The sequence below is a fragment of the Trachymyrmex septentrionalis genome, unplaced genomic scaffold (genome assembly GCF_001594115.1).
Source record: "Trachymyrmex septentrionalis isolate Tsep2-gDNA-1 unplaced genomic scaffold, Tsep1.0 scaffold196, whole genome shotgun sequence".
NCBI classification, from domain to species: domain Eukaryota; kingdom Metazoa; phylum Arthropoda; class Insecta; order Hymenoptera; family Formicidae; genus Trachymyrmex; species Trachymyrmex septentrionalis.
The window spans coordinates 786,252-799,414 of record NW_017305135.1 but is presented as its reverse complement, the minus strand read 5'-3'; the positions used below and the strand labels follow the sequence as shown (position 1 = coordinate 799,414).

General features: G+C 26.2%; 1 protein-coding gene across 1 annotated transcript in view; it reads left to right on the top strand.

Moving 5' to 3' along the window:
* The first annotated feature begins 2,805 nt into the window (after positions 1-2,805).
* LOC108747151 (uncharacterized protein PF11_0213-like) overlaps positions 2,806-13,163 on the top strand; it is a 21,916-nt gene continuing 11,558 nt past the window's right edge. Inside the window, exons 1-8 of the mRNA XM_018484429.1 lie at positions 2,806-2,981; positions 3,339-3,481; positions 4,224-4,406; positions 4,645-4,852; positions 5,182-5,303; positions 5,787-6,015; positions 6,306-6,453; positions 6,545-11,136. Of these exons, the coding sequence (XP_018339931.1) occupies positions 2,806-2,981; positions 3,339-3,481; positions 4,224-4,406; positions 4,645-4,852; positions 5,182-5,303; positions 5,787-6,015; positions 6,306-6,453; positions 6,545-11,136 (5,801 nt within the window). The remainder of the gene's footprint in view (positions 2,982-3,338; positions 3,482-4,223; positions 4,407-4,644; positions 4,853-5,181; positions 5,304-5,786; positions 6,016-6,305; positions 6,454-6,544; positions 11,137-13,163) is intronic.

Here is a 13,163-nt window from a genome sequence, read left to right as displayed (position 1 = left end):
AATATATATATATATTTTTTTTTATTTTATTTTATATTAATCGTCATATTTGTTCTTGACGATAGCGTACGTTCGATATTGTTGCGGACCAGACTCTTCGTGATTTCGTTAAACCAAGAAGCAATACTGTTGCCTACAATTACTATTATCGAACGAGTGTTTAAGTAAATTACAATCAATTTAATCCTGGAACCTTAATATAAAAGTCCACTAATTTTAATTTACATAAAATAATTAAACATTTTATTGTAAATGCAATTTAAAAAATTAATTCTGTTTTAATAAATATTTTAACAGATAATAAGTATCAAATAAAAATAATATTTAAAAAATTATATTTTATATTATCAGAAATAATTAGGGTTCTAGGATTAACAGCGAAAAATTTGAAAACTTATATGACAACTTTTCGCAGATTTGGAATATCTTTATAAAACAAAGATAAGCATTTCAGAATGTAATGAAGAGATCAGTTGAAAAGGATGATTATAAAAACAAAAGAATTAATTGGATTTTAATCTAATCTAAGAGATTTATGATAATTTAAAAATAAGTCTGAGCTTATTTTTCTTTTACAGCCAGATATCTGCGAAGAGATGTCCTTAAATTAAGAACGATTTAGAATAAAATTGTTTGTGGAATTTAGTAACACACCGAATGTGGAATGTGAGAAAGAATGAACGAGAATCGCACGAAGCTTGCTCGGAAAATGAATGGAAGGTCGTGAATGATCTGAAGATTGTTTGGAATCTTGAAACTTATAAACAAACTCTTTGATTCGTAAGTTCGTGCTTTGCTAAATTTAAACATTTGAATTTTTTCTTTGTATCTTTGTCTCTTGATTATTAATTTTTATCATTAAATCAAAAATCAAATATATCCTAAGGAATATATGAATCTTGGCTACATATTTAAATATTAATTAATTAAGATTTTGTATTCCTAATTTCCAACATCTCTCTCTCTCGAATTATGAATTTTATGTTAAAAATCTGTAAATAATATATTTATTTATATTTTCCTTAGAATTTTTTAGAATTCAATTTTTATTTTACTTAATCTGACAATTAAGTTTGTAAATATATTTTTTTCTAAGCACATTAAAAATAAAAAATACGCTAAGATATCATACATGTGCGCCTCAATTTTTCAGGTATCTTTAATTTCAATTGAAGAATCGCTAACATATAATAGTTACATCATATAACTGATATAAATATTATACAGGAGAAAATCTTATTTTGAAAGGCGTAGTATTAATTTGGACGAAATGCGTTGTATGTATTAGAATAAGTTGTATGTAAACGGATTTAATTGTCAGATCACTTATTTTTCTTATAATTTGTTAAACATGTACTGTGCTTTATGGAAAGGGATTCTAGAATCCTCGAATCGGAGGACGTTTTGTGGCAGACGAAAAACAGAACGCTGAAGAAAGAACAGGAAGCTCGTGTGAACAAAGAAAGCAAAGCAAAAATGACGGTATATGGCGGAGGAATAAAACCCTTGTATAAAAAAAAATAGCAGTGCGTAGCGGCTAACCTAATCGATAAAGGAATGATACAAAATGAGTTTATTGTTGAATATAATAATGTATTATGTAACATTAACAAAGTAAAAAAAAAAGAAAGAGAAAGAGGCGAATGATGATGATAATATTATATTGTTGTTAGATATATATATTATATATATTATATAAAAAAAAATCTTAGAAATTAAGTGACCACCCAACATTCACCCACACAAGTATACACTCTCGCAGGATATACAGGGTGTCTCGACGAAAATGTATTCCAGTAGAGGAGACGCTTACTGCTCGAGTAAAATTTGTGTTTGTTTTTTTCTAGTGATGACTTAATCCGAGATATTTGTTGAAAATTAATAAAAAGCAAAAATAACCAAATATTTGACTTTTTTATCAATCATACCGAATATTTCCTTGATAAAACCCCATTTTTAATAGAAAAATTAAAACTTTTTTCTTAAAAAATTGTTTTTTTATTTTTCAACGATCGTTGAAAAAATTTTAAGAAGACTGCAATGATTAACACTTCTTTTTTAACTTTGACACTAACTTTTGCAACATATATATTATTAATTGCACGATTTAGAACTGCACTTAGATTTTTTGTTACTATTACGTTATTTAATATAAATGTATATTTATTGAAACATTAATTATTAAATTAATATTCGCAAGATATGTGTAAGTTTATAAGAATTTTTTCAAAAGAGATTCGAATAATGTAACAAAATAAAATGATAATTTTGTTAAATCTTAAATAATAATTCATTAACATTAGATGTATGTTAATAAAGATACCGTGTACGAATTTAAGAATTTCATCAAAACATAGCCCAACATTATTGCTGTGTGCACATTATTGATTTTGTTTACGTAATTAAATTCCAATTTCGAAACATGCGCTAAGCAATTTTATTGTGACACGATTTCAGAACCATGTACACGACTTAGTAAATGCGAAATTTCAGTACATGTGAAAAGGTGTTTCAGTTTGTTGTGTCGATTTTTTACGCACATAACGTGACATTTTTATAAATATACTTTAAAATTTTCATATATTTTTTGATATTTTTATACAATTTCTAATATTGTCAAAATTCGATATTTTTTATGTAAATTCTTTTTTAATTGATTACATCATAAAATTTATTCATGTAAAAAAGAACTAGAAAATTTTCAATTATTTCGAGAGGAAGGAAAGAGAATTAATATATATATATATATAATAAAATAAAGAATGAGAATTGTAAAAATCAAACGAAATACACACTTCTGAAGAAATGAAATATCATCGACAATATGTTTGCTTGCTTTTGCAAGTAATTTTTTTTATTTCAAATTGTCTCGCGGAAAATTTAATACTTAATATAAATGTCAAGAAACCGATTGCAGTAACTGATCGCGCATTTCTCAGTTTCACTCTGGATCCGGCAACGTTGCAGTACAATGACTTTATGTAAGTATTAAAAAAAAAAAGGAAAAGAATATCGATAAATATAAATAAAATATTAATTAAAAATAATTAACTTTACAATTCTTAAAGAATTAATATGACAGTAATAACAACATTTTTTTTTAGTAAGGGGTTTATCAATGTTTTATTGGAATCTTTTATTAGCTATTATAATTTTTATTACATTTTAATATTATTAAAAAATTATAACGCAATTATAATGATGCAATTATAATAATCAAGCTTTAATTTTATTTAATACAATTTATCTTTCTTTAGTTTAAAAGAAATTATTTTCTTTTATATTGTCTGTTTACGTAAGAAAAATGTATACTATTATATTTTGTATTAATTGTTCAGCAAAAATATCGAGAAAAGCATGAATTTGGCGCGAGGTTTGACACCTGCTTATATTCGTCTTGGAGGACCACAAAGCAATTTTTACAATTTTGGACAAGTATATTCGCACGAGATTAATACGGATCGAAATGACATGCATTTTGGTAATATAATATAACATTAAATAATGTCTCTCCTTCTCTTTTTCTTTGCTTGTAGATTTTAGGTAAAATCTACAAGCAAAAATGTTTAATAAATAAATAATGCAAATTCAAAGTTTAATCAACAATAACTAGACTTCTTAAATCCTTTGGTTTAATTATTAAAATGTGCCTTTACATATTAGCATGTCACTCATATGACAGTTCCATGATAGTATACCGAGTCTGACCGCTATGAGTGCATATATTGAAAGGATTGCAAGGACCGTGTCAATGGAAGAGGATGATGCAATTACATAATGTTAATGTCGTTATAATTTATATTGTGGTTGCCAATAGTTACATGCGCGTCCATTAGCTTTGATGGCAGGAGCGCTTAATGAATGTTATAATATGACGTCGGTATAAGCTTTGAGATAATAGTACGAATTGCGAAAGCGTTAATATTCAGTAATGTAATATTTAGATTATTGTATTCGCTGATAGCGTATCAGCTGTCGAATATTTATTCAGATTGGAAAGGCGAGACATATAAAATGCACAATGAATTGCCCTCCTTATCTGAAATATAACTACACATAAAATGTTAGATAATTTTTTGGAACATTCTGTATAAAAAGATATAAAAATAGGCTGACTAAAAATTTATTTATTTTTAAATATTTTTACCTGACACATATTTTACCAAAACATATTTTGACATAAAATGTATACAAATTTAAGAGAATGTATTGTAATTTAATAGGAACGCAATGGACACTTATTTATCAATGGGCAAAAAACACCGGATTAGATGTAATCGCATGCATCACTCCTCACTATATTGATAAAGAATTTAAAACGGATTCCACGGATCCTAGGAACATAGCAGAACTTCTCTCTTTCAGTGATCGTATGGGTTACAACATCAGTTGGCAGTTGGGCTATGGTAAGCTTTTCAAAAACTGTATCTTTTTAAAACAGTAACAAATGAAATTAGATGAAAGTAAAGTATCTAATATTTAAAACCGCATATTTTAATTGTTACAAAATATTTAAAAAATAATACTGTTTTAAAATATATTTAATTTTAAATTGTCTTAAAATGCATATTCGTTAAATATTTACATTTCATTAAATATTTAAAATATTTAATTTTAAGTCACTTTCAAATACTTTTGCTGTAGAATGCCAAACGAGATGCGACTTATCTGGCGAAGAACTAGGGCGATACGTTGCCAACTTCCACGAAATACTGAAAACTTTCCCAAGATATTCCAATAGTTTAATCACGGGACCAGACATTGTAGCATATAGAATGGCATATCAACAGAAATACCTTCAGGATTATTTACATTCGGCAAGTGCTGCGCTTTCTGCGATTACATGGCATCCGTAAGTGTTTTGCTTTTTATGTAAATGTTAATTATAAAAGATTTAATTAAAAAAATTAATTAAATCAATACGAAAACTATTTTATTTTTTCCTGTATAATCCTTATAATATGCATATGTATGTATATCAAATTATAATTATATGTGTAGATAAAATTATAATTAACAGCTTACATTTTATTCAAATAAAATATTATAACAATATGGAGAACTTCCTAAAAAATACATAATGAAATCATAAATATCATATTAAGATAAGAGTTGAACCTTTCGATAAATTTAATATTATTTAATTATTACTTATTAATTTAATTCTATTAATAATTTCAGCAATTTAGATATCGTCTCTTTAAACAATAACAGCATTTCCATATATTATGATAACATGATTGCCGAAAAGAATGAGCTGTTTAAAATAATCAATAGCGCAGAAAAAAAACCATTATGGATTGGTAAGAATATTATAAAATTATAAATAAAATAATAATATTTGAAAAAATTTAATCAATTAAATTAAATTTATTTAATTTTGTTGATTAAATTAAACTAAATTAATATAATTAAGAATTTATTTATGGATATCTTATATTTGAATGATTATTTGTTACATTGATGTTTTATATATACATATATTGTTGTAGCGGAATCAAAATCACAAGAGAATAAACATCAATATCTAGGAGCGCTTATCTGGATGAGAAGACTTGGAGATGCTGCAAAGCTTGGTATACAAGTTGTGATGAGACAATTAACAAACTTGTCTCAAGCAACCCCTGTAAGTCATTCATTATTGTAGATATGTAAATTTTGTTTAAATGTAAATAAATTTTAATTAATATAATAAAATATAAAGAAACATTTTATTAATTAATATGAATATTATTATTTTTTTTATCAGGCTTATTGGGTATCATTATTGTATAAGACCTTAGTAGGCCGTGAAGTTTTGGAGATAAAGCTTCAATCCAACAATGAAAATTATGTGCACTTTTATAGTCATTGCACAAAGCCCTCAGCGCTGTACAGCAAAGGAGCTGTTACGATTTTCGGTATAAATTTGACACCGGAAACAGTGACTACTAATCTAAAAGGTCTTAAAATAAAAATTCTTCACAAGTATATTTTATTACCAGAGTTTGAAACTACCAATAAAATGTTTTCAGAGTAAGTAATTTTGTAATTCACAAATATATTTGTATAAAAAATCATTTATCCTACCAATATTATATAAAAAATAAAAGTGCTACACAAAATATTTTATTCAATATATTAATATAAATGTAGATAACGTATAAATAACGATATGTTTTTTCATATATATGTATACACATATAACTTTTATTATTTTTAATAAAGTATGCAATGCAATATTCATATTTTAATTATACACTGTGTAGTGGATAAATTGTAGTAACAAATTTATTTCTAAGTTATAAAAATCATAATTTTTTCAGGAAAGTTTTATTAAATAATAAACCACTTAATTTAATAAATGACAAAAACTTGCCTAATATCTATCCAGAAATTATTATCAATCCTGACGGCCTTGAACTAGAACTGCCTTCTGGCGGTATAGGTTTCTGGATTATACCCAGTGCAAAGGTAATTAAGATTACCAATAACTATTTCGCTTATGTATGTATGTACATCTTTAACAATACGTCGATAATTCAAGAAAGTATTAATTTAACAGGTAAAAGCTTGCACTTGCTCTGAAGAGGAAATAATCGAGAACAATACAGTAAAGAAATTATCGAAACGGCATGAAAATAGTATCCAACAATCCAATCAAGAAGAAGAAGATATAAATCAGTTAAATTTAAAAAATAAAAAGATTTACGATAAACAAGATAGCAAAAAACAAGAAAACGTAAAAAATATAAAAAATGAAAGTCAACAGAGAGTCTGGAATTCTAAATTATTTGAAAAAATAAAAAAAATTTTACAAAAAAGGCTACAAAAGACAGATAAAAATGAATCCTCGCAAAGATCATTCACAATCAATTTGAGAAAACAAGAAAATTCATCTGAGGAAGAACAAGATTTAGATAAAAAAAATTTTAAAAGAACGGAAATTAATGACAAGTTTAAAAACATTCAGGATTTATTAAAAAAGTATAAAAGGATTTTATTAGAGAAGAAGACCGTAATGGAAACCAGAAATATTCAATATTTCAAATTAGAAATCGAAAATATTGATAATGTTGTAACATTAATATCAAAGATTGATGCTTTTATCCTTTATAAAATTACTTCAAAGGAACCAGATACGAGCGAAATTGAAGACAAAACAAAGAATGAAAGAGAAGAAGAGTCAATAATTAAAATAAATAAAAAATTAAAAGAATATTTAAGCGAATTAGAAAACTCAGTTGAAATAAAGACAAATATAATAACAAAAATAAAAAAATATTTCAATAAACTATATAATTTATTAGAATACAACGACTCAACAAACGACAACAAAAATAATCAAGTTCATGAATATTTAATAGAACAAAAAAAATTTAGAAGACATTTGGATAAAAAATCGGAAAATTCTCAAAAAAATAATATACTTGAAAAACGCTCACGAATAAATAACTTAAAAGATTATGCAATTAAACAGAAGTTACAGAAAATAAAACAGAAAAATAGTGATAATATTGATAATTTAAAAACGAATTTTATTAATAATAAAAATAAATATAACAATCACCTTCAACAAGATCCTGTTACAAGACGTTTCAAAAGCAATGCTTTTGAAAATGCTAACCGTCATATTGATAATCAACATGTAGTCCAAGAATATAATAAAATAAAAAATAATAATATCTATAGAAAGCACTCTAAAATTGGTGATATGGAAAAATATCAAAATTTAATACAAGGACCTGAAAGGATAAAGAGGGACATTAAAGAATTGGTTGAGATAGATCTGAGAAGAGATAGTGCATCCGAGAAACATTCAAGAGATGATTTGACAAATTACGTAAATGAAAGAAAGATGAAGCTGAAAGACGATATCAGAAGAGAATTGTTGCGGCCATTTAATCCAAGAACTGATAGCAACGAAAATAATTTTCATGACTTCTTTCGGCGAGATCCTGTCAAAGGATTTCCTGAGGGTGACATTTTTGTGACTGCAGAGGATTCGTTAGAGCAAAATGATGAAGGTTACGATTATGTTAAAGATAAAAACGATTGTAATGACAGTTCAAAAAAGAATACACAACACAGTCAAAAATCGGAATTAGACTATGCAAAAGATAATACTTGGATTGAAGAAATTAAAGATGATCATTGCGATTACATGCCAAATAAATTTTTTGAAAATATAAAATTATCTAATATGAAAATAAAAGAAAACTCCAAAAATTATGATGATCTAGGAGAAGCAGAATTTCTTTCTAAAGTACATAATACCAATAATAATGATAATGATAATAAAATTGCTATTACAGAAGTTATTCAAAAACAACCACTTAATAAAGAAAACAAAAGGCATATTAAAGAAACGAGAATTCAACGATTAGTTCATCATTACGATGATTTAAAAAAACAGGAATATAATCAGGATACATTACAATCAGTTTCGAGATATCCTTCGACGTCTTTTGATCAATTTCTTAAAATACCAAATTCCAATATTAATTATCAAGAATCAAACGTAGAACTTAAAGGAGCGAAATTGCAAATGGAACCAGAATCAAAATTTACAAATTCTTTTTATCCATCTTCTGAAGCTTCTACTGTCAGATATAATTATAACGACAATTATCAAACTTCAAGTAAGCATTACGATATATTAAAAGATAAAAATGGCTTTGATAAAAATATAGACAGTAATGATAATATTCATACAAAAGCAAGTGAATATTCTACACCTAATACATATGCAGAACATTCTATTTATAATAAAATTTTTCATAATAAAAGAAATAAAAGAGACAATTGGGAAAAGCTTCGAAAGCTTTTTGTTGAAGAAATGATTCAAGAAGATGAAGAAAACGCAAAAGATTGTCATTGTAGAGTCATTCGAGATTCTGATTCGCCGAAAAAACGTAATATTTCAGTTATACCTATAACAAAAGTTATAGATACTTCTTCAGAAAATAAAAATATGAGTGCAAACGTAGCACAATTCCAGAATGATCTTGCAGAAGAAGAATACCAAAAAATTATGGCAGGAGAAATACTTTCAAGTACAAGCGAAATTGACCCTGATTATGAAGAAACTGATACAACTACGAAATCTGTAATCACAGAATTAAGAACATTGGATCATAAACTGAGCGAGACAACGGAAGCGATTGATGTAACTTCAATATTAGGACTGGACAATGTTTCTAAACAATATCATAAGGAGAAGAAATCTATTACTAATCTATTACCTGTGGACTCAGATTCAAAACTTCCTCCAAATAATAATAGTGTTAAATATATCACAAAAAAAATGTTTTTTCGTACCCAATTACCAGACATCCAATCAGAAAACAAGACAAAAACGTACGATTCTTTCCAAATTATTTCTAAAATTTCTTCAGAAAATAAGGATCCTCGGGAAAAATGTATTATCTCGACTACTAGCGACGCCCAAAAAACAACCTTACATAACGAAAAAGTACAAGAACTCATCAACAAAAAGAAAAAATCCGACAATTCAATCTATCCAACAATCACCGAAGATCAGAAAAACAAAAAGGGGCACAACAATGATTGTGAAATTGAATTGAAGTCAACCAATTTTCTCAAAGAAACAACAAAAGGAATTGTCGAGCAAGTAACAACGAAAACAATTTTATTAAAGCGAGCAGCAAATACTGCAATCGATAACACAAAATCGAATGAATCAATAACAAAATCAAAGTTATTACAAAATACAGAAGACAATCAGAACAGTGAATCTGTTTGGATGCAATTGGGGAAAGATGCTAACACGAGAAAATTAAAGAATATACTGCAAAATCTTCCTCGAACATCGTTAGAAGGACTTACTAAATACGAAAAAAGTTTTACTAAACGCACAGAACGCATTGATAAACTGAAAGAAAAATTATATGCAAGACGGGAGAAATTGTTGCAACAAAATCAAAATGAGCTAATGAAAATTGCTGACGAAGAGAAAAGAAATTTGAAGAGAAGAGAAGCATGGGAAAGACTTCGTGGCAGTGATGATTTTCAATTGATCGATCCAAAGTTTATTGGAATTCTGCTAGATGACGATGTTACCTACAAAGATGACGATGTTACCTATGAAGATGATAATGAAAGTTGTTTAATTCTTATCATGCTTATTCCTAAACAATATAAGAATATTATAGATCAAATATATTTACCTGAAGAAACAAAGAAAGTACATTATCCGGAATATAACAAATATTACCAGGTTCTTCGAAACTTAATCGATGATGATGAAGAACTAGTAGAAACGTCTAAATCATCGGAATTCTTCGATCGTGAAGACAATCAAGATTGTCGATATTCCTCAAATACAATTGAAGATGAACAAGGATCAACAGAAACTGCCTCTAGACTTTTTGATCAAAAAGTCTTCATAATTGACCCGTCGACATATTATGGTGGTGAACCAATTTTACAGCAGGACGACGTAAAACTTCCGAAATACCAATCAAAAATTAAATCTCAAATTCAATATCCAAGATGGACATTAAGAGATATTCATGAAATTCTTACAAAATTAAAATCTAGCAAATCCCAACATCAAGTTTCTAAATCACAAGAATACATAGAAAAGTTGCCAATCAAGGACTATTATAATCAAGAACATTCTAATAGTTTACACGTTCTAGATAAGCAAAAACAATATAATCTATCAAAAAAACTTGCAGCACTTGTACAAGAATTGTTAATTTCTCTTTATCAAAGAGATGTCAATCAAGCTAGCAATAAAGAAGCAGATAAATTAAACGATATGCATAAAAATCTTAAAACAGATAAAGATAATTTGAATTCGATGTTTGCAATAAATAAAACAAAATTTATAAGAAGTTTTGAAATTGAAAGAAACATAGAAAATACGGAATTTGACAGTTCCAATAACAGAAAAAAAGACATAATGAATTCGGAAACAAATGAAAATGCTGAAGATGTTGTAAAAACTAAAAAAACTGAAAACATTGAAATGATAAAGCATGAAAAAATTAATAAATCTTACTCTAATTCAAATGATAAAGCGGAAAATTTGAATATTACAATGTTTAACAATAATAAAACAGTTGAACATGTTGAAAATATCATTAAGAATAATCCTAACAAAAAAGAACTTGGAGAAAAAAATTTACGGTTTCGGAGAAATCTTGGAAAACAAACGTGCACATGTACAGACCGATTAGCACCTTCTTTTCTGTAACGTATTTTATCTTTTTAGTCCTTTATTTATGGAAAAATTTACGATTAGCTGAAAAATTTATTCTTAATTTTTTTAATTCTTATTTTTATTAGCAGTAATTTGATAGTTTTTCTGTTTTTAGGCTACCTGAAAATACGATAAAAGATTTAAACAATATCCAAGCCTATTTGAAGGAAGATTCCATAAAGAAGATATTTGACAAACAACCAATGAAAATTTATTTGCTAACAAAAAATGGTAGATCATCAAATGCTGATTTGTTCCCAAAATTAAAAAATTACTTAATTTCTTCACAAAAAAATTTTAAAGTTAATCAACAAAATCGAAAAGAATATGACTTAAATTATGTTACACTTACGCCGATTGAAATAAAAAATATTTTCGAAATACTAGATACGAAGAATAATGATGATTCAATGGAACTTTTTGAAATTCTACAATGGGACGATCAGTATGTATTAGAGATAATTCTAAATTCAATAATAACCGAATATTTAAATGACAAAACATCAGAGGAATTTGAATATGAAGATCCTTCAAATCTGCAAAGTGAAAACAGTGAAATTTTTTTAGACGAAGAGAATTATATAAACGAAAATGAGCAAGATATTACTGCAAAAGACAGTGAAATCGAATCAGAAAAAGATGAGCAATATAAAATCACGAACGACGAAATCAATAAATTTTTAAAAATAAAGAATCAAGTAGAACCTAAACGTGAAATGTTTTTATTGTTGCCTTGGAGCAATGTAAAGATAAGGCAACAAAGACAAATCAAAAGTGAGGTCAATGAAGATGTAGCTGAAATAAAACGCGAGGTGAGTTATTTTAATGCAATAGAAATTTATTGAAAAAGAAAATTGACTTTGATGTATCTATATTATTTTTAACTTTTTAGGAACTCTTATTATTATTTTATACTTATAAAATTTTATTAGTAAATGCAATTATTTACATTATTAATATTATTATTATATTTTAATACTCTTATTTTGTTTTTTTATAAGGTTACAAGGCAATCACAACCATACAAATCCATTCTAGCTGAAGATCACGAAAACAAACGTACTAAGAGACATTATTTAAATAACAATATTGATAAAGAAGAAGAAAATATGATAGAGATAAAAAGAGTAAATTATTTACAACCTGAAACAAAAAATCGCGATAATCTGTTTAAAGATTTCATAAAAGCATGTAAGAAGAACAATTTGTATAATAACGAAGCTTCTTCTGTAAAAAATGAAACAAAAAATAAAAGTATACCATTAAATAATATTTCCAAAAGTGATAAAAAAATATTACAAAAAGAAATGCCAAGGTTACAAAATCATATGGAATCCGTAGAAGAATTTATAAATGATTCCGAGGAGAATTTTAATGACACCTTAGCAAATAAAGACAAACATTTTGGAAATAGGACTTTCGGAACTACCGATAACGTTTTCTATACTGCGATTATGAATTTAAAAGATCTTTTCGCATTTCTTCCAAATATTTCTCGAATATTTACGCAAAACTTTTAAATAATTAATAAAAATGTAATTATATATATAATATTAATTCTCGAATTCTTAACATGTTCTTCATATATACGTATATATGTATCTTTATATTTATAATATAATTCATATATATATAATTAAACTTTTTATAAGTACTTACATATATTAATAATACTTTATGTTATATACATATTTTCACATTATATTAATATATATTATTTGTAAATTATAAATATTCTTAATTACACAGCATCATTTTGTATAGTATAAAATAAATATAAAAAAATATAATTCTGCGTGAAAAAAATTAAAATTAAAATTGAAAACGTAATTTGTAATATTATTTCCCAATATTTTCTTGTTTATCTCGGAAACAAAATTCTGTATTTTTATATTTTTTACTTATATTTTCATGTAAAATTGTTATACATGTCTAAAATATATCTATTTCTGAA